The sequence below is a fragment of the Ovis canadensis genome, chromosome 24 (genome assembly GCF_042477335.2).
Source record: "Ovis canadensis isolate MfBH-ARS-UI-01 breed Bighorn chromosome 24, ARS-UI_OviCan_v2, whole genome shotgun sequence".
Lineage (NCBI taxonomy): Eukaryota > Metazoa > Chordata > Mammalia > Artiodactyla > Bovidae > Ovis > Ovis canadensis.
Genome location: NC_091268.1, coordinates 49,993,388 through 50,014,243, shown reverse-complemented (window position 1 = coordinate 50,014,243; position 20,856 = coordinate 49,993,388). Strand labels below are relative to the sequence as shown.

General features: G+C 48.1%; 1 protein-coding gene across 7 annotated transcripts in view; it reads left to right on the top strand.

Annotated features, from left to right (window-relative positions):
- CUX1 (cut like homeobox 1) overlaps nt 1–20,856 on the top strand; it is a 353,721-nt gene that overhangs the window by 191,743 nt on the left and 141,122 nt on the right. For all 7 annotated transcript variants that reach the window (XM_069571106.1, XM_069571105.1, XM_069571107.1 and 4 more), the window contains exons 4-5: nt 1,004–1,082; nt 17,906–18,043. In XM_069571106.1, coding sequence (XP_069427207.1) covers nt 1,004–1,082; nt 17,906–18,043 — 217 coding nt within the window. The remainder of the gene's footprint in view (nt 1–1,003; nt 1,083–17,905; nt 18,044–20,856) is intronic.

Genomic DNA, 20,856 nt, shown 5'->3' with positions numbered 1-20,856 from the left:
TGAGCGAACGTGTTTGGGGAGCAAAATATGTACTGAGTCCAGCCAGCCGCTGGAGCCTCTGTGGATGTGTGTCCGGCGTGCTGGGGACGGATCACCGTTCTCTGATGAATGGACTTTTCACCAGAGGGAAACCAGCTCAGCTAGGTTGGTTCATGAGATACACTGATCCTGGCCACTGAGGCAGGAACTCACTGTCGCCTAAGCTTGAAACCCAGACACTGTCCTTAACACTCCCGGATCCTCTGAGTCTCCCATCAGCTCAGCTGGACCTGGGCTCTCTGCTCGGCCTCTTTCCCGCAGTCCCCACTGCCGCTGCCCTGCACGTTCTCACTGGGGCAGAGGCAGCAACCTGGTGGGAATGGTCACCTCCTTCCTGCCCCTCCTGGCCTCCTTCCACTCTGACTCAGGTCCAGATAGTGCACCGACCCCCTCACCTGGCCAGTCTCACACTCCGCCCCCAGCAGCCCCACATTCCCTGGGGTGTTACAGCCCCATCCGAGTTTCTTCATCTGGATTCTATGGACAAAATACAGGTGGACACATGAGTGTCCTACAAGTAGAGCATGTAACCATGTGTGTTTCCAGGAGGAGGGTCTTTGGTTTTCAGAAAATTCTTCAAGAGGACCTAAGGGCCCACAGGTTTCAGAACCTTGGTGTTTGAATGTGTTCCTCCCCTTTCGTGTCTCCTCTCCACCTGGTGAGCTGCTCTTGAGAACTCTGCTCAGATGTCACTCAGTCGCTCAGTCATGTCCGACTCTTTGCGACCCCGTGGACTGTAGCCTACCAGGTTCCTCTGTCTGTGGGATTTTTCAGGCAAGAATACTGGAGTGGATTGCCATTTCCTCCTCCAGGAGATCTTACCAACCCAGGGATTGAACCCAGGTCTCCCACGTTGTAGGCAGACGCTTTACCATCTGAGCCACCGGGGAAGTCTATTATCAAATCACCTCTTGACAAATTTTGAGCTCTTTGTTCTTCTTGTCTTCCTCCCATTTCCTTTCAGATTGATGCACTGAGTAAAAGAAGCAAAGAAGCTGAGGCAGCCTTCTTGAATGTCTACAAGAGATTGATTGATGTTCCAGGTAAGCCCAGCACTTGCATCCCATCCATGGGCACTGTGTCTGGTGAGTCAGTGGGTTTCTGGTGGAGCTGCCACGTTTAGCTTTGGTTTGAAATGCTGCACATTTCACAGAGGAGAATAGGATGTGTGTGTGCACCATGCAGACGCCCTGGGTGTTCTCAGCTCTGGGCTGACCAATTCCGTGCTCAGGAACGGCTTCGATAGGGCACCTCACGTGCCTTGCTCCTCTCCCAGGTCATCCAGGCAACCAGGGACCTCTGGCCAAGTCCTTCACTTCATATCAAAGGGCAGGTGGTAACCCATCTAACTACAATGTGTAGGAGATGTTTCTTCTTTTAAAGGCAATAAAGAGCTACAATTTTAATAATGCTTGCTACAGCATTCAGAGAAATAATGGCTCCTCATTCCTTATTTTAGAAAAGCAAGATGGAATTTAGAGCCCCCACTGGTCCCATCAACCCTCTGTCCCCAGGTGGTCCACTCAATCCATGGGGAGGTGACAGACACAATCACGGGTCCCAACCCAGTCCTGAAAAGACTCAGATCAGAAAATGAGCCACTCGAATGCCATCCTCTGCTGACCAAGGAAACCAGATTACCACCACCCTCCCCACCCCGCCCACTAGAACTGCAAGCTTGCCCTCATTAGGAGTCCTGTGTGCGTCACCAACACAGCTAGAACTGCCTTAACAAAGCAAAGCAGAAACAAGTCTCCTTTGTACCTGTATTGTATTCTAATTCAAGTCCACTGAGGGCTTTGTGTCCCCTCTGGGAGCCAGAGGCCACACCAAACTAGGAGCAGGAGAACACACTTAGACACTTGGGACAAGGAGCAGGGAGATCCAGATGCCAGGGTCTCATTATGAGTTCTCGACCACATCCCTTGTTCCTCTGTGAACCTCAGTTTTCCCATCTGTAAAATGGAATAAGGTGGAGAGACAGCCTAGTGACGGAGAGGGATTGCCTTTGTTCTAACCCTTTTGCTATCTCAGGAGTTTATCCAGCTCTGAGTTCCAAATTCTAGCCTTTCAATTGTACCCACCTAGGGTTTCCTGAACACTCTGACTGAGGCTTGCGTGAAGCCTCTTCCGCAGTGAATGAGTCGTCTGTGCCGTCCTTCTCAGGCATCAGCAGCTTGGTGGACCTGCTTGCGCTTTCCTGTGCCGATGCTAGCTCTGTGTTAGTGGTTGAAAGGGGGCCAGCTTATTTTGCCTTTTGCCAGAGACCCAGAGAACCTGCAGCTCTTATTTTCTAAATAACCTACACTCTTTTTTTAAAAAAAGTCCAGCTCGTCCCCGGGTCCTCCCTTAGTGAGGTTTCTCCACTGGGAAGCCACTTGAACAAGTCGCTGGGTTTCTTTGTCTGCAGTTACTTTCCATCTTCACTGTCTATCGATAGAAAAGAGACCACTTTTCTCATCAGCACGCCTCTTTACCTGAGCAGTCCTTATTCGTATATATATATAATTTTTATGGAACTTTGATCATGAGTATATAGTTATATCCTGCTTTTTCCACTTAATGTTGTTCCATCATCATTTTCCTTGTATTGGTGATATTCTTCATAATTATCCTTTTTTGGCTGGCAGTTTTAATTTCAGGTGGTGTGAGCAAATAACACTGGATGTTTTCTATAATAATAAGAGTTCATCAGAGTATATTTGCATGCCACATAGATCACGTTTACCTGCCTCCCAGGTGCTTCTTTCTTACAGATGCTGTGGTCTGACACATCTAACAAGTACTTGAAAAGCAGGAATGGAGCTTGGCGCTCCCAACCTGTGTTTTGAAGTCTGCTTATCGCTCAGATGAAGTAATAGTGTGGCTGAGGCTTACAGGAAGGGCCTGGTCAATAGCAATGCATTTATTGACGGTCAGTCACATAAGTGGGGAGAGTCAGAGGGCCTTAACCGTCTGTGGGCTCCAGGCTTCAATCCGGCCAAATCCAGAAATATAGGTGGGGTGTGTTAAGTTCTGGTTTCAAGAAACAACTTGGACTTCCTGGTGGTCCACTGGTTAAGAATCTGCTTGCCAATGCAGGGGACATGGGTTTGATCCCTCTTCCCAGGTTGCGCTAGTGGTAAAGAACCTGCCTGCCAGTGCAGAGCCTGTAAGAGATATGGGTTCAATCCCTGGGTCAGGAAGATCCCCTGGAGGAGGGAATGGCAACCCACTCTGGTATCTTTGCCTGTGAAAATCCCATGGACAGAGGAGCCTGGCGGGCTATAGTTCATGGGGCCACAAAGAGTAAGACATGACTGAAGTGACTTAGTACAAGGAAGATCCCACATGCCTCAGGGCAACAAAGCCCGTGCATCACACCTACTGAGCCTGTGCTCTAGACGACTGCTTAGCATCTAGAGGATACTTAGCACTCAGGGTTCATCAAACCAGCACATGCACTTCAGAGGCCTTGGGTTTTTGTGGCTGGTACTAATGTCCAGAATGCGTTGGGTTAAGTAGCTATCCGGCCAGCATCCCAAGCTCGACACACCCAGCCTCACGCATGGAGCAGGGGACCCCCTCTGCCGCAGCCCTTTCCCTCCCCCAGCAGTGCAGCTCTATTGTTCAAAAGAAGCATTGGGGTCACCAAGCTCCTCCCTCTTCTCAGCTTCCACATCCAAAATCGCAAGTAGTGCTATTTCTCCTTCCAAAAACCTCCTTTAGATCAAAGACACTGAGTAAACATTTAAATCCATGATTGTCCAGGTGTGTCCCCTGAACAGTTGCCACCATTAAGAGCTCATGTTTACCTCCCTTCTCACTTGTCGCCAGATGTGCCTCATTCCTTCGCAAGTTTTGAGGTTATTACCGGAAACATCCTGCTACTGTGGCCAACGTATGCCATCTTTCCCCCCTGCTGTGCCCCTTGGCTCCATGGAGCAGCCCCGTCAGCACTGAGGATGCTGTCCCCTGGCACGGTGCTGAGTACCAGGGATGGAGCAGGGAGCAGGCGTGACAAACAGCTTCCTGTTCTTGTGGACTCGAGAGTCTGGTGGGAATGTGGGCATCCAAAAGTCATCACACAGGTCATTAGTGAATTTTAGGTGTGAGCAGTGCTCTGAAGGCAGAGCCCCCTGGGCAAGAGAGTGTAGATGGGGAAGGACAGGGCAGGGTCAGAGGATGCAATGAGCCCCAGGGAGCAGGAGGAGGAGAGGGAGGTGATGAGAGTGGCCACGTACCATATCATCCACACCAGGACACCATCAGTAGTCCAAGAGCCCTGCTCGTCATCAAGCTGAGTCAGGGAATGCAGTGACTCAGGAGGGAGGGGCCCAGGCCGCTGGAGTAGATGAAGGGTTCTGGACTTTGTCTCACAGACAGACCATTGATGGATTTTAAACAGGGAAATGACGTGATCAGATTTGCACAACGAAAAAGTCAACCTGACTGCAGTGTGGAAGCAGATCAGAAAGGGATCCCAGGTGGCATGGGAAAGGAGAGGTGAGGTCTCTGGGTTTCTACTGGCAGGGGTGGACTTGGAGAGGAGTGGACAGTGGAGGAAAGCTACTCAGATGGCTCTCGCCCAGGACCCAGCTCATGCAGTGTTACTTCATCCATCTCTAAATGACAATACTGTTTATGTGGTTCTATCTGGTTTACAAAATTAAAAGGAAGACCAGCGAAAAGTGTGCCAAGTTACCCTCCAGTCACCAATTCTCTCATTGTTCCTCATTATTATTCTAGTTGAATGTGGCCTTTGCCTTCCTTGTCAACGTCATGGCAGTAGTAAAGCAGTTTGATATTTAGATTCATAAAGTCATAGTTTCACATCATCAGCCTAAATGGCTTCATCTGTGACTCTTATCACAGATTGTGTATCATCGTTTATATGATCAACGTACAAATAGCTTACACTTGCAAATATTTAAAATTTTTTATTTTAATAACCTCTGATAGGGATTTATATTAACTTGCTAATGGCCACTCACATGAGGAAAAAGAATCATAGCCTCTGCCAGCAGCATGACTTGAGAGGACACCCGGCAAAGCCCCAGGTCGGGGAGTCCTCAGCAGCAGACACCCTGCCCGGGAGGCTAGCGTCCTTGTGCACTGGAATCTAGGTTTGTGGGTGAGAGCAGAGGTCAGCGACTGTCAACCACACTGGCCCCAGCAGTGCAAGAAAAAGTTCAAGGTGTGCTGTTCCGAAGTCATACTTACACACTCCCTCTGCCTACATTTCTGACAGCCACGTGCCAGGCCCAGCACCACCCACCCAAGTTGCAAATGAGGCTGAGACTCGACTCCTGCCCTCCCTCGGGTGGTGTGAGACTGTGGAGCGTCTTTGAGAGAATATCCCACAGTTAAAGCCTGTGAAGTAGGCAGCCTCCTTCCCTCACTGTAATGGAAGAAGAAGTAAATGTCTCCACTCTTAGAGTGTGACCCTCTCAGATAGCTGGGAAAATTCTGGAATGACCTCCTCTTAAAGGCCCTTGCATAACTGGAATTTTTACTGTGTTCTGAGCAGAGTTACCATGGTATGTATGCATAATCTGCCAGGAATTAACCTCGCGTGGGTGACTTTGCTCTTGCTTCTTGATGCTTTTTAGATTCTTTACGATGAGCTTGCCTCTATCTCCACAATCCGGGTAGAGGGTGAGGGGAGGGGTGGGAGCATACATTTGTAAAATATTTAACTCTCAGTCCTAGTTGCTGAATAGCCCTTAGTAGCAGGTTAACCAGATCAGAACGTAAGCAGTAATGGGTGGAGTATTTGTCCACACTTAATAATTGGTACGGAGAAGGCAATGGCACCCCACTCCAGTACTCTTGCCTGGAAAATCCCATGGGCAGAGGAGCCTGGTAGGCTGCAGTCCATGGGGTCGCTAAGAGTCAGGCACGACTAAGCAACTTCATTGTCCCTTTTCACTTTCATGCATTGGAGAAGGAAATGGCAACCCACTCCAGTGTTCTTGCCTGGAGAATCCCAGGGACGGGGGAGCCTGGTGGGCTGCCATCTGTGGGGTCGCACAGAGTCGGACATGACTGAAGCTACTTAGCAACAGCAGCAGCAGCAGCAATAATTGGTATAAAACACAACTGTGCCTTTTCAGTCCCACAAACATCTCTGCAAAGGTTTTTGTTTTTTTTTTTTTAGAAGTTCCTAGAAAGAAAAGTGTTGAAGAGCTGGGCAGCGGTGCTGCAGAACATCTCTGCCCCGGTGTAGAGTCCATTGGCAGAGTCTTTGCTGGTTCTCATCATCTTCTGGGTTCTCTCTGGGCCCCTCCCACCCCAACACCAACAGAGAGTCATCTCTCAGTCCTTGCTAAGACATGGTTTAGGCCCTATAGACCCAAACCCTTCAAACACAAAGGCAGTGCCCAGAGGGGTTGGTTTTAAGATTTAAATCTTAGGGAGCCCATGATGAGACGCTTGTGCTCAGGCGTGTCCGACTCTGTGCAACCCCATGGACTGTAGCCCACCAGGCTTCTCTGTCCGTGGGATTCTCCAGGCGAGAGTACTGGAGTGGGTGGCCATTTTCTATCATTACCAGTGATATAAAACACTTATGGACTCGGGAAACTGCTGGCGCACAGTGTTTCCTGACTGGCCCAGCTCACTTCATTCCCCTCAGATGACTGGCCTGCAATCAGAAGTAGAAAGTGTTCATTTTCAGAAGTCTTGAAAGGAAACCAGCAGAAGGGAGCCCGTTTTGGAGGCTGCTCTGTTTGCAGCACCCACACCAAGATGCCCCTGCTCCTGGGTGCTGCTGCTGCGGGGCGGCAGGAAGTTTCCATCAGGATTTAAGGAAACTGTCTCTGCTGGAGAAGGTCCCCATCGGCCTCACATCTGAGCATCCAGAACTAAAAGAGGACCATCATCCGTACTGAGAGCCGCTTTTTAATTCTTTTCTATAAGAATAACAGGGCTTCCCCAGTGGCTTAGTGGATAAAGAATCTGCTTGCAACGCAGGAGACACTGGACACACAGATCCAATCCTTGGGTCATGAAGATCCCCTGGAGAAGGAAATGGCAACCCACTCCCATATTCTTGCCTGGAAAATCCCATGGACAGAGGAGCCTGGCAGACTACAGTCCCTAGTGTAGCAAAGAGTCAGACACGAGCGATCAAGGAAACAAGCACATAAGAATAACAGAGTGAGCCAGTCCTTTGTGCCCAACAGGCTGTTTTAAGTGAAGACATGCTATCAGTTAAAACCAGGAAGCACTGTTCAGGCTTTTTTCCTTCTGTCTGTCTTTTTTCTTCCTGTCTGTCCCCTGATGAAGGATGCATAGTAAGACTCCTGGCCAAAAAAAAGCAGCGAAGTTTTAAGATCTGTTAGAACTACCCCCTTGCTTCTCATACCAGGCTTTTCACCGACATGCATCTCGGTGGCGGTTTTGAAGGCCATGTGATGTGGCCACCCCAGCCTGCTCCTGGAGGCTGCTCCAGTCCGGGTCTTCCAGTCTCCTGGGGTTGGCAAGCAGCGCACGGGTGCCCAGGTCCCTCCAGAGAGAACTCTAACCTCGGAGCGTGATAGCAGGAGACCCTTCGCACATTTTCAGGTTCCCTTCCTGAAACATCTCCATTTACACGTGAAAATCAACCACCGGCTCCACGACAGGACAGGAGAGGGATGGGGCCTTGGCCATGGAGTGAAGCTGTGGGTTGCAGGTGCCCCCATTCCCCCTGCTGGGCTGCAGGACCAGAGCTGGTCCGAAGGGGCCAGGGGATGGTCAGGCTCTGACCAGTGCTGGGGTGACTGCAGCCGGAAGAGGAGGCCGCCTCTCCACCCTCCTCGACCAACCTGAAACAAACTCGGGACCCGAGGAGCGGAACGTTTGCAAGCCAAGCAAGCTGCTGCACATGCACTGAATAAAGGCCAGCCTGCCAAGATGGGCATCCGAGGCACTTGCCGCCCCACCTTCAGGGTTCTCCCTCTGGACTCCTGTCCCTGGCCCCCAGCCCAGCAGGAGAACTCACTGGTGGTGACTTGGTGACTTGGCTTGCAGTGGGGGCGGGGGGCGGGGGTGGCGTCTTCCCCCCTCTGCCGTGACTGGGGTGGTCCTGGCACACGCGCTATCTAGACAGCTTCTCATCAGTTGCTCATCAGCATGCTAATTGCTGTATGACTAATTATGCCCTGAATTCCAGTTGATTTTCTTAATGAGACAGCTGGGTTAATTATGTAATCGTATGATTACATTAGCCCAGAGTGCCCTGGTGGAGGGGAGCGTCTGCTGCGTTCTGATGTCGTCACAGGGTTGGCGCTCCCGGGCCGCACCCCCTCTTCTGCGCACAGGTGGACTAGGGTCCAGGGGGTCAGTCTTTGCGGGTCTTTACAGTCCCTCACAGGAGAAGCAGCCAGCATTCCGCTGCCCTCCTGCACACACACACCAGCATCCCGCCGCCCGATGGAATCAGAGCCCCGATTCCCAGCCACACAGCTCCCCTCCCGACATGTGGTTGCGGCGCCCTCTTCCTCCTCCCAGGACATACCTGCCTGAGGGCTGTTGGTGTGACAGTGACCAGGACGTCCACACCAGTGTCCCAAAGTCCCTACAGAACCACGCTGGTCGTTCTACATGAGGTCAGAGCAGCCCAGGCGGGCCCCACCCTTATTCCCAGCATCCCCCTTACAGGTGCTATTTCACACCTTTCTTCAGCCCTGATCTCCGCACGACTCGTATTTCACTGAGAAGACACATGTGCTCAGAGGAGGGTGGCATCTCCCTCCACTGGCCAGCTCTCTCATCTGAGAGTCTGCTGTGCCCACAGAACCCACCTCTGACATTATGCTCCTCTTCAGACCCTCTCTTCCTCTGCAGGAGTGTGGGTTCCCCAGACTCTCCCTGGGTGACTCTGACTCTGTTAGGCTTGCAGACGCCATGTGGCCACAGGAGAGGGTCCCCCACAGCACTACCTCCCACCAGAAATTAGATGACATCTCCCCCTGCCCCCCACTCCCCACCACCAGAAAGTAGATGACACCACCATGCACACAGTGGCTTTGGCCACAAAGGCAGGGGTCACCCTGTTCTCCTTTTCCTCTCTCACACCTTAGAGCTGATCTATCAGTGAGTCCTGCTGACTCAGCCTCCAGGATGCACCCCAAATCTGACCACTCACCCACAAGCCTCCGTTACTTCTCACCACCTTGACTCCACCTTCTCTGTCCATCCTTTCTACAAAGTCCACGGTCTGAGTGGACTTTCTGAGCTACTTCTGTTCATGTCCCCCAACAGTAAAAAAAAAATTCAAATTTGTACCCCCCCAATATATACTATTTATTTATTTATTTAAATGATGTTCATGTGTCATTACAGCAGTGTATGAAATACATTGCCAGTCATGTACTAAAAACAGAATTTGAAGGATGTGATGAAGACTCAAAAGGACTTAAAATTTACATTTTATTAGCAGTACAAAGAAACATTTTGCTCTCAGTAAAAATATATATATTTTAAAATCAACCTCATTGAGGCATAGTCTATACACAATAAAACACCTGTTTTGTGTACAATTTGATACAGTGGCCAGATAGTCAAGATGCAGAACATCCATAACCCCTCAAAAGTTCCCTCACGATCTCAAATGCCAGCAACCTCTGATGTGCTTTCCGTCAACCCAGGTTAGGTTCATCATTTCTGAAGTTTCACATAAATGGGGTCCTTGGGTAGGTACTCTGATGCATCTGACTTCCTCCACTCAGTGTGGTGTGTTGGGGGTTATTCGTCCACATTTACTGGGGAGTGGTGATTCACTGTGTGGATGTAAAACAATTTGCCTTCACATCCACCTATTCATGGACTTTTGAACTATTTGTGGCTCTCGTGAATAAGCCTGCTGTAAGTGTTCATGGACAGCTGTATGTGGACGTCTGTTCTCATTTCTCTTAGATAAATAGCTAGGACTAGAATTCCTGGGGCATAGGGTGGGTGCATGTTTAGCTTGATAAGAAGCCGTCGGATGGTTTTCCAAGTAGTTGTGTCATTTTAGCCCCTCCCCCAATGCGTGTGGGGTTCCAGGTGCTCCCTGTCCCCTACGCCATTTGTTGTCAGCGCTTTAGGTGTTAGACATTCTAGTGAGTGGAGAGCATATTTCGTTGTGATTTTAACTTGTGTTTTTCTCAGTGACTAATGATGCTAAATTGTTATTCACATGCTTTTGGACCTTCATAGAACTTCATTTCTAAGGGATCTGTTTAAATCTCCTGCCCATTTTTTTAATTGGATTGTTTGGCCTACTGCTGAATTCTAACTTTTATAGTCTAGATACAAAAGTCCTCTGTCAAATATATTCACTGCAAATATTTTCTCCCAGTTTCTTGCCATATAAAGAGCAGAAGGTTTTATTTTACTAAAGTCCAGCTTATTATTTCATTGATCTGAATGTCTATCCTTATGTTAATATCGTAATATCTTGACTCTTGTGCCTTTTTAGTCAATTTTGAAATCAGATTGTGTATAAGTCCTTACCTTTGGTCTGTTTTTTTTCAAAATTGTTTTGGTTCATTGAGTTTCTATATAAATTTTAGACTTGACTTGTCAGTTTGTACAAACAAGGCTGCCGGGATTTTGATCTGGATTCCACTGTATCTATAGGTCAATTTGAGGGAAATTGACAACACTACTGAGTCTTCCCAGGAGTCTTCTTTTATCTGGCTTTTAAGATTTTCCTTTTATTCTTCTTTTTAGTAATTTGACTGCTTATTGGTGTTCTTTGCATTTATTCTGCCTGGATCTTGGTGAGTTTCTTGGATTTGGGGTTTATAGCTTTCTTTGAAAATTTTGCCACTTTCCAATACATGCCTCACCCCTTTTGGGGAGATGTATGTCAGATTGTTATTGTTTCACAAGTTGCTGAGGTTTTAGTAACTTTTTTTTTTTCCAATCTCTTCTCTGTGCTTCTATTTAGGTAGTTTCTGTGACTATAGCTTTGGATTAGTTCTATGATCTTTTTTATTTTGCAGTGTCTAATGTGCTTAAGCCATTATAGGGAATTTTTTTTTTCATTTCAGATATTATATTTTAAGTTTTAGAATTCCATCTGGTTCTTTATAGCTTCTATTCCTCTCCTTGTTCTGTTCATGTTTTTCTTTAATCCTTGAGCATGCTTATAATAATTGTTTAAGTCTTTGTCAGCTACTTCCATTATCTCTTATAATTTCTGGTTCTGTTTTTATTAACTGATTTTTTTCCCTTATCCTGCTTCTTTGCATGTCTAGTAATTTTTGATTGGATGTTGGACATTTTAATTATTAACTGGATTTTGTTGTCTTTCTTAAGAGTGTTGAAATATTTGGGGCAGGCAGTTAAATTACTTGCAGATCAACTCAATTATTCAGAGACATGCTTTATGCCTTTGGGGACAGGTCCAAACTAGCCTTTACTTTAGGATTAGCTTAGCCCTCCACTCTGGTGTGGCCCTTTGCTGTCTTCCACTGAATGTCCTGGCTGTTCAACAAGCCTCTCTTCTCAGGCTAGTTGTAACTCAAAAGCCTCCAAACACTCTGCAAACTCTAGGACTTGTTGACTTAGACCTTCCTTGCAGTTCTTTGCCCAGCCTTGTGGAGTTTCACCTGATGTGTACGTATGTACCTTATCTTTTAGCAACAGATCTTAGATTACTCCTCTGCAGCTTTCTGTCTTTCTCTGCATATCTCCTTCCTTTCCAGTGCTCTGCCCTATAAATTCCAGGCACTTCAGCCTACTGGTCTTCTGAAATCTATCTTCTCAATCCGAAAGACCATTATGCTCTGCTTAGGTTTCCCTCTTGCCTATGCTGCAGTCCAGAAGGTATTTCCTGGCAGAAAGTCAGGGTGATCACAGGGCTCACCTTACTTGTTTCCCTCTCTCAGGGATCACCATCCTGCTCTGCTGGTTGTTCAACATCTGTAAATGGTAGTTTCATTTAGATTGCCTAGTAGGCCAGTTTGTGGCCAGAGGTCAGGTCTGGTGCCAGTTAATCTGTCATAGCCAGCGATGGAAATCTCCCAAGTTTTGTTCATTTTGTTGTTGGTTTCAATGGCTGCCATAAATGGCTGGAAAAGATAATCACAAAGATACATAGAACCAAACCAAAGCAGTACATTATTAGCGATCTTTACAAAAACATGATTTCTACCTTTGAAAGCTGCATACCAGTTATAAGAAAATATTAGTTGAAGTTCAGCTAGTGAATTTTTATTTACCCTGGTATTCAATTTTTCTTGCTAACTAGTCAGAAGATATCATATTTTTTATATTATCAACAAATGGGTTTGAAACCCCTTTTGACAAATATTTCTTTAGGTTTGAGTTAATTGATAATAGGTAACATCTATTGAGTATTAACTCCGAGTCTGGCAGTGTATACACATATTATGGTAATTAATCCTTACAACAACTTAATGCTATTGGCACAATTATTATGCCCAATTTATAGATGAAGAGAGTAAGATATGGAGACATTAAGTAGCTTCTCTATGGTTGCACATCCAGAAAGTGGCAGAACTGGGATTCAATAGCATATAGTATGGCCCACACTCTAAACCATTTCTCTCTACTCCCTCTTGTTTGATATGAAGCATTGAGATTTTTTTTTGTAGACAGTGTTGTCTTTGCCCATAAGTTTATGTGACGATGGGAACATTTCCAAATATCCGCTTTTAGAATGCTGTCACTGTAGATGAGTTTCATTCAAGAAGCAGTTTTTTTCCCCTCACTAAGTATTAAAACATCACATTTACTTCGAAGACATAGATTATGTGTTTATATATTTTTTAAATGTCTGCCAGGCAGCATATTACTGATAGCCATCTGCCATCACAGAACAGGGCAGCTCATTTAGAACACTTAGCTTTTTAAAAGAAAATTGTCTAACTCATCTTTAAGCTTAAAACTCTTAAATACTTTGCAACTAGAAAGCCAACAAATCCTTTCGTGGCACTGCAGTTTCCCTCTCATGCCTCAGTGGCTCATCTTGCAAGAGTCCTATTCTCTGAGGGCTTTGTCCGTCACAATAGAATTGAATCCAAATTCAGGCCCTTAGTTCACTTTAGACACTATTTTTATGAGACTGACACACTGCCTGCCGTGCAGCAGGGCTTCTCCGACACAGTAATTTCAGCTCTGAAATTCAGTTTGATCCTTCTTCATATTGCCTCTCTCCCTCTCTTTTTTGTTCATATCTTTCTTTAAATCTTTGCACTCAGGTCTCCCCCTCTGGCAACTGGTCCTTTACCGCTTCCCCTTCCTTTCATCATACCTCACCAGCTTCTCTCTAGGCCCTATATATGCCTCCTCACGCCCATCCCTGGACCCTTGCATGGCCATTCCCTCTACCAAGAGTCTTCACGTTCTCTCCTCGTCAACATCCAGATCTCAACCTCAGGCTCACCCCCTCAGAGTCCCTCCCTGTCCATCTGTCTCCAGGACCCATTCACCATTCTCCACACCCTGTCTCCTCTCATCTTCACCCTTGGCAGTACTGCAAGCACCCTGTTTTGTTTGGTTTGCTGTCTGTCTGTCTCCCTCGCTTCAGTAGAATGTCAAGTCTTTGAGAACAAGCATTTTGTCTTGTTCACCGTCATGTCCCCCCAGCACCTGGCACAGTCTTGATATCATAGAGTGTGTACGTGGGTGCCAGCAGTTGGACTGAGCTGTTTCTGTGGCTGCACCTGGCCCTCCCCTGCTTCTAGCTCCACGCTGTTCCTTCCATGTGAATTTACTGCTCCAAAGTCTCCACGGGTCTCAACTCTGGCTCTTAAAAAAAAAGGTCTCCTCTTCCCGGTTTCTCCATCTGGAAACGGTCTTCCATTTGGCCCTTCTTGCTTTACATTTGTTGTTTGTGAACATGGTTTATCTCTGTGAGGTTGGGCCTGCCTGATTCACCTGGACGGCCACCCCAGTGTCTTACCCAGAGCAGACAGATGCTTAGGACAGACTTGTTATATTAGTACTTGAAGAGACAGTATAATTTAGTCGGCTGCTGGTCCAGGAAGCAGAAATCTTAATTAGACTTTTGCATACCTGTTTGCCTGGCCGACTTCTCTCCTCCCCATGTTCCCTGGGTGAGACGCCAGCGCCTGACAGGCTGCAGGTCCCCCTCCCCACCGACCTCTGGCTGTGACGGCTAGAATTAACAAGATAGTGTCCCAGGTACTTAGGCGAAGGTGCTGCATACATGCAGGCGATGGTCTTGTTGTTGTTTGTCATAATTACATTCTTTGAGTCCTGTGTTGCGTAATGAGCTATAACATGCCTCTCAGAGCGTTTCAGGAACAAACTATGAGACGGCTGGAGAACGCTTTGCAAGTCTGTCACGTCGGGAGCGTGGCGGTGGCAGTAAAGCACGTTGACTAGGAGGTAGCAGGGATTTCGTGTGTTCCTGTTCCACGGATGGGTGTGTGTTCTCACCTCCCCCAGACGATTCCCTAATGGAGCTGCTGAGACGGGCGGCTTGTGACGTTCAGAATAAGACCTAACAATACTTGTGTGGGGTTTAAATGGCATTGGAAATCATTAACGAGACAAAAAGCTATGATTTCCCCTAGATTAACATGCAGGCTGGGGTTTGGCATGCCGAAATTCATTGTTTTGGTCTCTAGCCCAAACATGCTAGAGTCATTATATTGTCATGTGGTAATTAGCTGTTCCTTTAATACAAGTAATAAAAATTAAGCCTAAGAGGTACTTTAGCAATGCCTTTTACATAATCCAAAACAATATTCAAACGCTGTAGGCGTTGAGTCATTCAACTGTACTGTAGTAAAGTTTGAAGTTTAATGCATAGAGATGTTTGAATCCAGTTCATTCTTTATTCTTTGACCAGTTTTGCTACTTAGGCGTTAACCTTTAATCATGTTAAATTAAATATACATGCCATAATGAATAATTATGAGCGTGCTAGAAGTTTCATTTACAATATAATGCTTTTGAAAATTTGTCTAAAGGTCCTAGTTACCATTCAGTTGACAATGTACATGCGATTTTTATATGTCACTGAATTCCTTGCTGAATCAAACGAGGGAAACTTTTTTTATTCGAAGCAGATACAGTGGGTCCTGGCCTCTTAAAAGGAATGGACTAGAAGAGTTGTCAACAGAAATTTTGGGGATGGAGGGCAGTGTACTAGCTTAGCTCTTTAAAAATATAATTTGGACTGGCAGTTGTGCCGGGAAACCCACAGGAGTTGACGTTCATAGAATTCTACAGAAGCACAGTGGCTCTCCTTCTCCTCAGTTCTTCCCTGATCTCTGTTTCAAGTTCAAGTTGTCATCGTACGTGGAGGGAGCCAAGGGCCTGCTGCTTTGTCTCCTTCAGGCCATTTGCCCGGCATGAGACCATGGTGGGAGAGAAGGGCATAGGAAGGTGTCCAGGGAAGATACTGAAATTTAAAAATAAAAAACTGCACCTGAAATGTTCTGAGGATGTTCATTCTATAGTATTGTTACCACGCCTACTTATAAGGAACCATATCCCTGAAATGGCTTTTGAGATCTAATTTGATATAAATATTTTAATGCTGATAAAAATAATCATGAGAGGCCACAAATGAGAAAGCAGTGATGTAGTCATAAGCTGTATATATGCACAGAATCAGTGCCCAGCCACTGGGGTTTCACGTGGTGGACAGTGTTGGATGCTGTACCGAACGAGCCCTGGGGCCTGAGTTTTGTAAACCCCACGAAGACACTGGCATCTCAGAGCACTCCTGGCTCCTGGTGGCTGTGCCAACTGAGGCGTGGTAGGCCAAGCCCTCCCTTCCAGGAACCAGGGGTGGTCTGAAAAATTAACAGCACTGGTATTTGAAAGTTAAGTGAGCGCTTGAATATATACCCTTGTTGATCCACTGGGCTCGGTGTTTAGCATTCCTCACCCAGAGACTAAATCTTTGCAGCCGTCTCACAAGTGATGCTGGCGTCCATACCAGAAATATCTTCCGTAATCTCTTCTAAGCCCAGCAGACTCGGGTATGCTTCTGCTCTGATGGGGCCCGAGAGTCCTAGAGGAAGTGCCCCACTGGGGCCCAGCAGGTGGATTATAAGTGCAGCAGAAATAAAAATAAAGACCCAGTTGATGCCAGAAGAACATTTAATATCTCTCCATTTTGTGCTAAATTAATGGTAAAGGCAAAGACCTCACTAGTACCATAAATTTCCATGTCCACAGCGTCCGATTTTAGGTCCAAATCCGTTACAGGAATTGGAACCCCTTCCAGGGCCCAAGAGTGGGCTCTTGTCTAACACTCAGAAATGAATTTTCCTAGGAGACACGCAGGCTGACAAAGCAAGAGGCTTCATTGGGAAGGGACACCCAGGAAGAGAGCGTCAGGGTAGGGAGCCGAGGAGAACTGCTCTGCCACGTGGCTCGGAGTCTCAGGTTTTATGGTGAGGGGATCCGTTCCCAGGTTTCTGGGCAATCATTCCAACTCAGCGTCCTTCCTGGTGGTGCACACTTCGCTCTGCCAAGATGGATTCCTACGAGGATTCTGGGAGGTTGGTAGGAGGTATGGACTGGTGTCTCCCCTCTCCTTTTGACCCTTCCTGAATTCTTCCATTTGGTGGTAGCTTGTTAGTTTCTTATCAGGACTTCCTGTTGTAAGATTATTCGTGTCAAGTGGTTACTATCATGCCTGGGCCAGGATGGGTAGTTTCAGTCAGTGGTTCACCTAATTAATCCAGTTGTTTTGCAAGGAATATGATGGTGGATAGCACATTGAATTGTCTACAAGGCCTCTCATAACTGGCCTAACTCTCCATTCTCCTACTGTTTGTACTATGACCAGTAGTGTGGAGGCCTCCTGGCTGGCTGGCTCAGTGGCCCAGTACCGGTCACCATGGCTTGGTCACCAGGCATGCCTCTCACAGAAGGCACAACCACCATGAGCAGAAACTCGGGGTTCTCCTGTCTTCAGATCACCAGCTTGTAAATCCTGACTGTCTGCTGAGCCTGCTTCATCAGTTAAAGGATGGCCATGACAGAAAGTGGTCCTGTCCTGAAGAGGGGATCGTCTTTCAAGAGCCCCCTCAGGGGACCTTCCTTATTGGAAGGATGATCACTGATCTCACAGATCTAGGTCTGAGTTCTCTCTGCCCCTTGTTGTTGTTGCTAAGTCATTCTGACTCTTTGCAACCCCATGGACTACAACCCACCAGGCTCCTCTGTCCACGGCATTTCCCAGACAAGAATTCCGGAATGGGTTGCCATTTCCTTCTCCAGAGGATCTTCCCGACCCAGGGATCAAACCCACATCTCCTGCACTGGCAGGCAGATTCTTTACCACTGAGCCACCAGGGAAAGCCCTCTGCCCACTAACCAACTGGAAACCTGGACTCATCACCCTGCCTCCCTGAGCTTTAAGTTCTGACTTCTGCGAAAAGAACGAGATACATGTCACACATCTTTCTCCCAGGATTGTCCTAGGGCTCAAATGAGAAAATGTCCGTAAAAAGTGTTCTGTGATGAGCAGACGCTCTCCAGGCAGCAGCTCTCATTTCCAGCTTCACAAGAATTATTAGAAACCTGAGGCTTTCGGTGCCTTCTCTGAACGGGTGCTGGGAGATTTTTCCGGGCTCCCCCACACTGCCCCTGCCCGCCCCACCAGCCACCATGCATATCTCTCTCTCTTCCTAGCAGATCAGGGAATGAAAAATCCTTCAAGCGTCACACCAGGGCAGGGCAGTGAGCAGATCCCAGGGAGTCCGTGGTCAGTCTCACCTCATTCTCATGCACTGGATTCTACCTGAACATCCCTTAGTGGCTGCAGAGATGAACCCTGTCCACCCAGCGGGGCCCCGGGAAGCTGACGGCCTGGGAGCCAGGTGGCCTGCTCCGAGCCTCTGCAAGGGTGGCTCAAGCATGTCCAGAAGACGGTGACCCTTGTGTCCCTCTCTTGCAGATCCCGTTCCCGCGCTGGACCTTGGGCAGCAGCTCCAGCTCAAAGTGCAGCGCCTGCACGACATTGAGACGGAGAACCAAAAACTTAGGGAAACTCTCGAAGAATACAACAAGGAATTCGCTGAAGTGAAAAATCAAGGTTGGTGGAAGACGCATTTGTTCCTTACTTTTTCTTTTCTTCTTTCTTTTTTCTTCTGTTCCTTTTTGCTTTTCTTTTCTTTCTTTCTTTCTTTCTTTTTTTAATTGCTTTACCCATACTGTTGGGACTAGCTCTGATTGTCACCTGTGTCATGGAGTCCAGGCGGGGTAAGAATCTGAGTCATTACAGAGAGATAATAATAACACTTAGCTATTGAGAAGGAAAACTTTTCCTCCACACTATGACCACATATGATTTTATTGCCTCCCTGATGGGACCAATCAGGAGTCTTTAAAAATTCTTCCTGAATCATCGTGTGATAGGGTCTGCCTTTAAAAGACAGATGTGTTGCCTGCAGGTGGCACATGTCAGATAAGCCAGCTTATGATCAAAGGGCCACATCCAATAAGTGGTTTAATAATTGCTGCCAATACATTAAGGCTTTAGACGAAGGCTCCACGTCCCCACACTTAAGAACCCCCGTGTCCTCGTCAGTGTTACCTGTTCATGACAAATCTAAAGGAGGAAAACAGAACAGCCTCTTGGTGTGGTTGTCCAGCTGTCAACAGGAGAGAGGACAAAGGTTGCCTGGCTTTTCCTGCCAAGGAAGACCGGAGAACTCTCTCCTACACCTAAGATGCAAACGTGTCCCATTCAGGCTTCCTTGTCTCTGAGAAAAGACGCTGCCCCATCTGACAGCCGCGGCAGGTCTCTGAGCCAAGTCCAAGTGGAAATGGGCCTCTTTGGTTTTGCTTGGGGTATGGGTGAGGAAGGTGACAGAAAAGAGAGCAACCTGCTTGAGGGACTTCCCCTGAGGGCTGCAGAAGGAATTACTTGACGACAATTTTTAAAAGTATCCTTGGAGGACTTCCCTTGGCAGTCCCAGTGGTTGAGACTTCGCCTCCCAATGCAAAAGATGTGTATTCGCTCCCTGGTGGGAGAGCTAAGATCTCACCTGCCTCACGGCCAAAACATAAAACAGAAATGATACTGTAACAAATTCAATAAAGACTTTAAAAATGGTCCACATCAAGAGAAATCTTTTTTTAAAAAAGAAAGAAAGGCTTTTTTTAAGAAAAATTTTAAAATTAAAAGCATCCTTGGGTTCTGAGACCTTTGGACCCAGGCTGGTGAGGAGGGATCGTCCACGGAAAGGACCCAGGAAGAGTCAGGAAGGTCCTGGACAGTGAGGCAACAAGCCTGAAGGCCCCTTCCTGGGGGATACCCCCTCGTTCTGGCCCCACAGGGAGCGGAGAGGCTGCAGGCTGGAGGGACAGCTCAGTCCTACTGGGGAGCAAGGTGTGGACTTAGGAGGTGGGGGGTGTCCAGTGAGAGAAGTACTCCCTCCTGGCTCTGGTCAGAATCACCCACGTTCAGGGGAAAGAGAACCCGGAAATTCTGGTTCTGATGTTTCTACAACACCAACCCAAAGTGGGGGGGGCGCTTGTTGTTTCCTTCCAGCGACCCCTGCCATCTTATTTGGACAGATCCATCACCTGGGTTTCCTTCAGTATGATTTGGTTCTGGTGGAAGGCGTGCGCCCCCTCTCCACCTGCCTCATCACCCACCTCACCCCAGGGGCCAGTTGCCCAGTGTGAGGCCATCACCTCCCCAAAAGTCTCAACTGATGGGCATTTTCAAATGAAATGCAGAGCCCAAGGGTCTTCCCTGGCAGTTCAGTGGTTAGGACTCCACGCTTGCATTGCAGGGGGCATGGGTTTAATCCCTGGTCGGGGAACTAAGATCCCACAAGCCCTGAGGCGCAGCCAAAAAAATAGAAACGCAGAGCCCATGCCTTAAAAACAAAGGCTCTGAGGCCGGCAGACCGGGCCGGGGGTCCCTTGGTTGCCACCACTTCGCAGTGGGAGCAGAGCTCCTGAGTGTCCTCTGCTCCTCCACACTGCTCGCCCTGCCCTCCCCCTAACATAACTGCCCCCTCACTCCCACCCCGCTCCACTCACACAGAGGGGCACAGCTGGGACACACCCAGGGCAATGTCCCGGCCCCCGGCCCAGGTGGCAGAGGAGGGACAGAGGCTCCAGGACAAGTCACCCCTGACTTACCAAGCAATCCTCCTGGGGTGGGGGTGGTGAAGAGACCCCGTCAGACAGAGTAGAGCTCCTAGCTAGTGCCCCAGTCTCCCCTGGAAGGAGCATAGATGGGTCAGGGGCTGCCCAGATGTCTCCAACCCATTGTTCAAAGCAGAGATGCCACCTGTTTACAGCCTGTAGACCGTCAACTAAAGAGAATATGCAGGTGTTTCCAGAGGTGACCTGTCATGTGTCTGTTTTGGACGCGTTCCACTCCCACCCAGCCTGCGCCCCTTTGCTCATGTATCACTAACCATTGTGCTTACAGGGCATTTCTTCCAAGCCTCAAACACTCAGCCCAAGAGGTAGGAAGCCCCATGTTCATCTCTCAGATGCCTTGCCAGGGTCATTGGTCTTAATTCCCTCTCTCCTCCTCCGAGGAGATCCCCCTGGTTCCATTTAAAGAAAAGCACCAGTTTCTTATTTTAACAAAAGAGCCTCTAGCTTTTCTCCATAAGCCACGTGGGCATAAACGCCCGGCTGTCAAGCTCCTGCCTGGGCCAGCATGTCCGTGCAGCTCAGGGCGTGGAAGCCAGCATGAGTTACAGCCCACAGGGACCAAGGCCACCGGTCCAAGCGCTTACGGGAGCAGAGGCCTGGCAGGCGACCTTGTCGCGTGAGCCTGGGGCCCTGCTGTTGCAGCCCCTCCATGGCCTCGCCTCCTCAGCCCGCTGAGCGCCCACCGTGTCGGGCGCTAGGACCACCAGCGCACTCAGTCCTGCC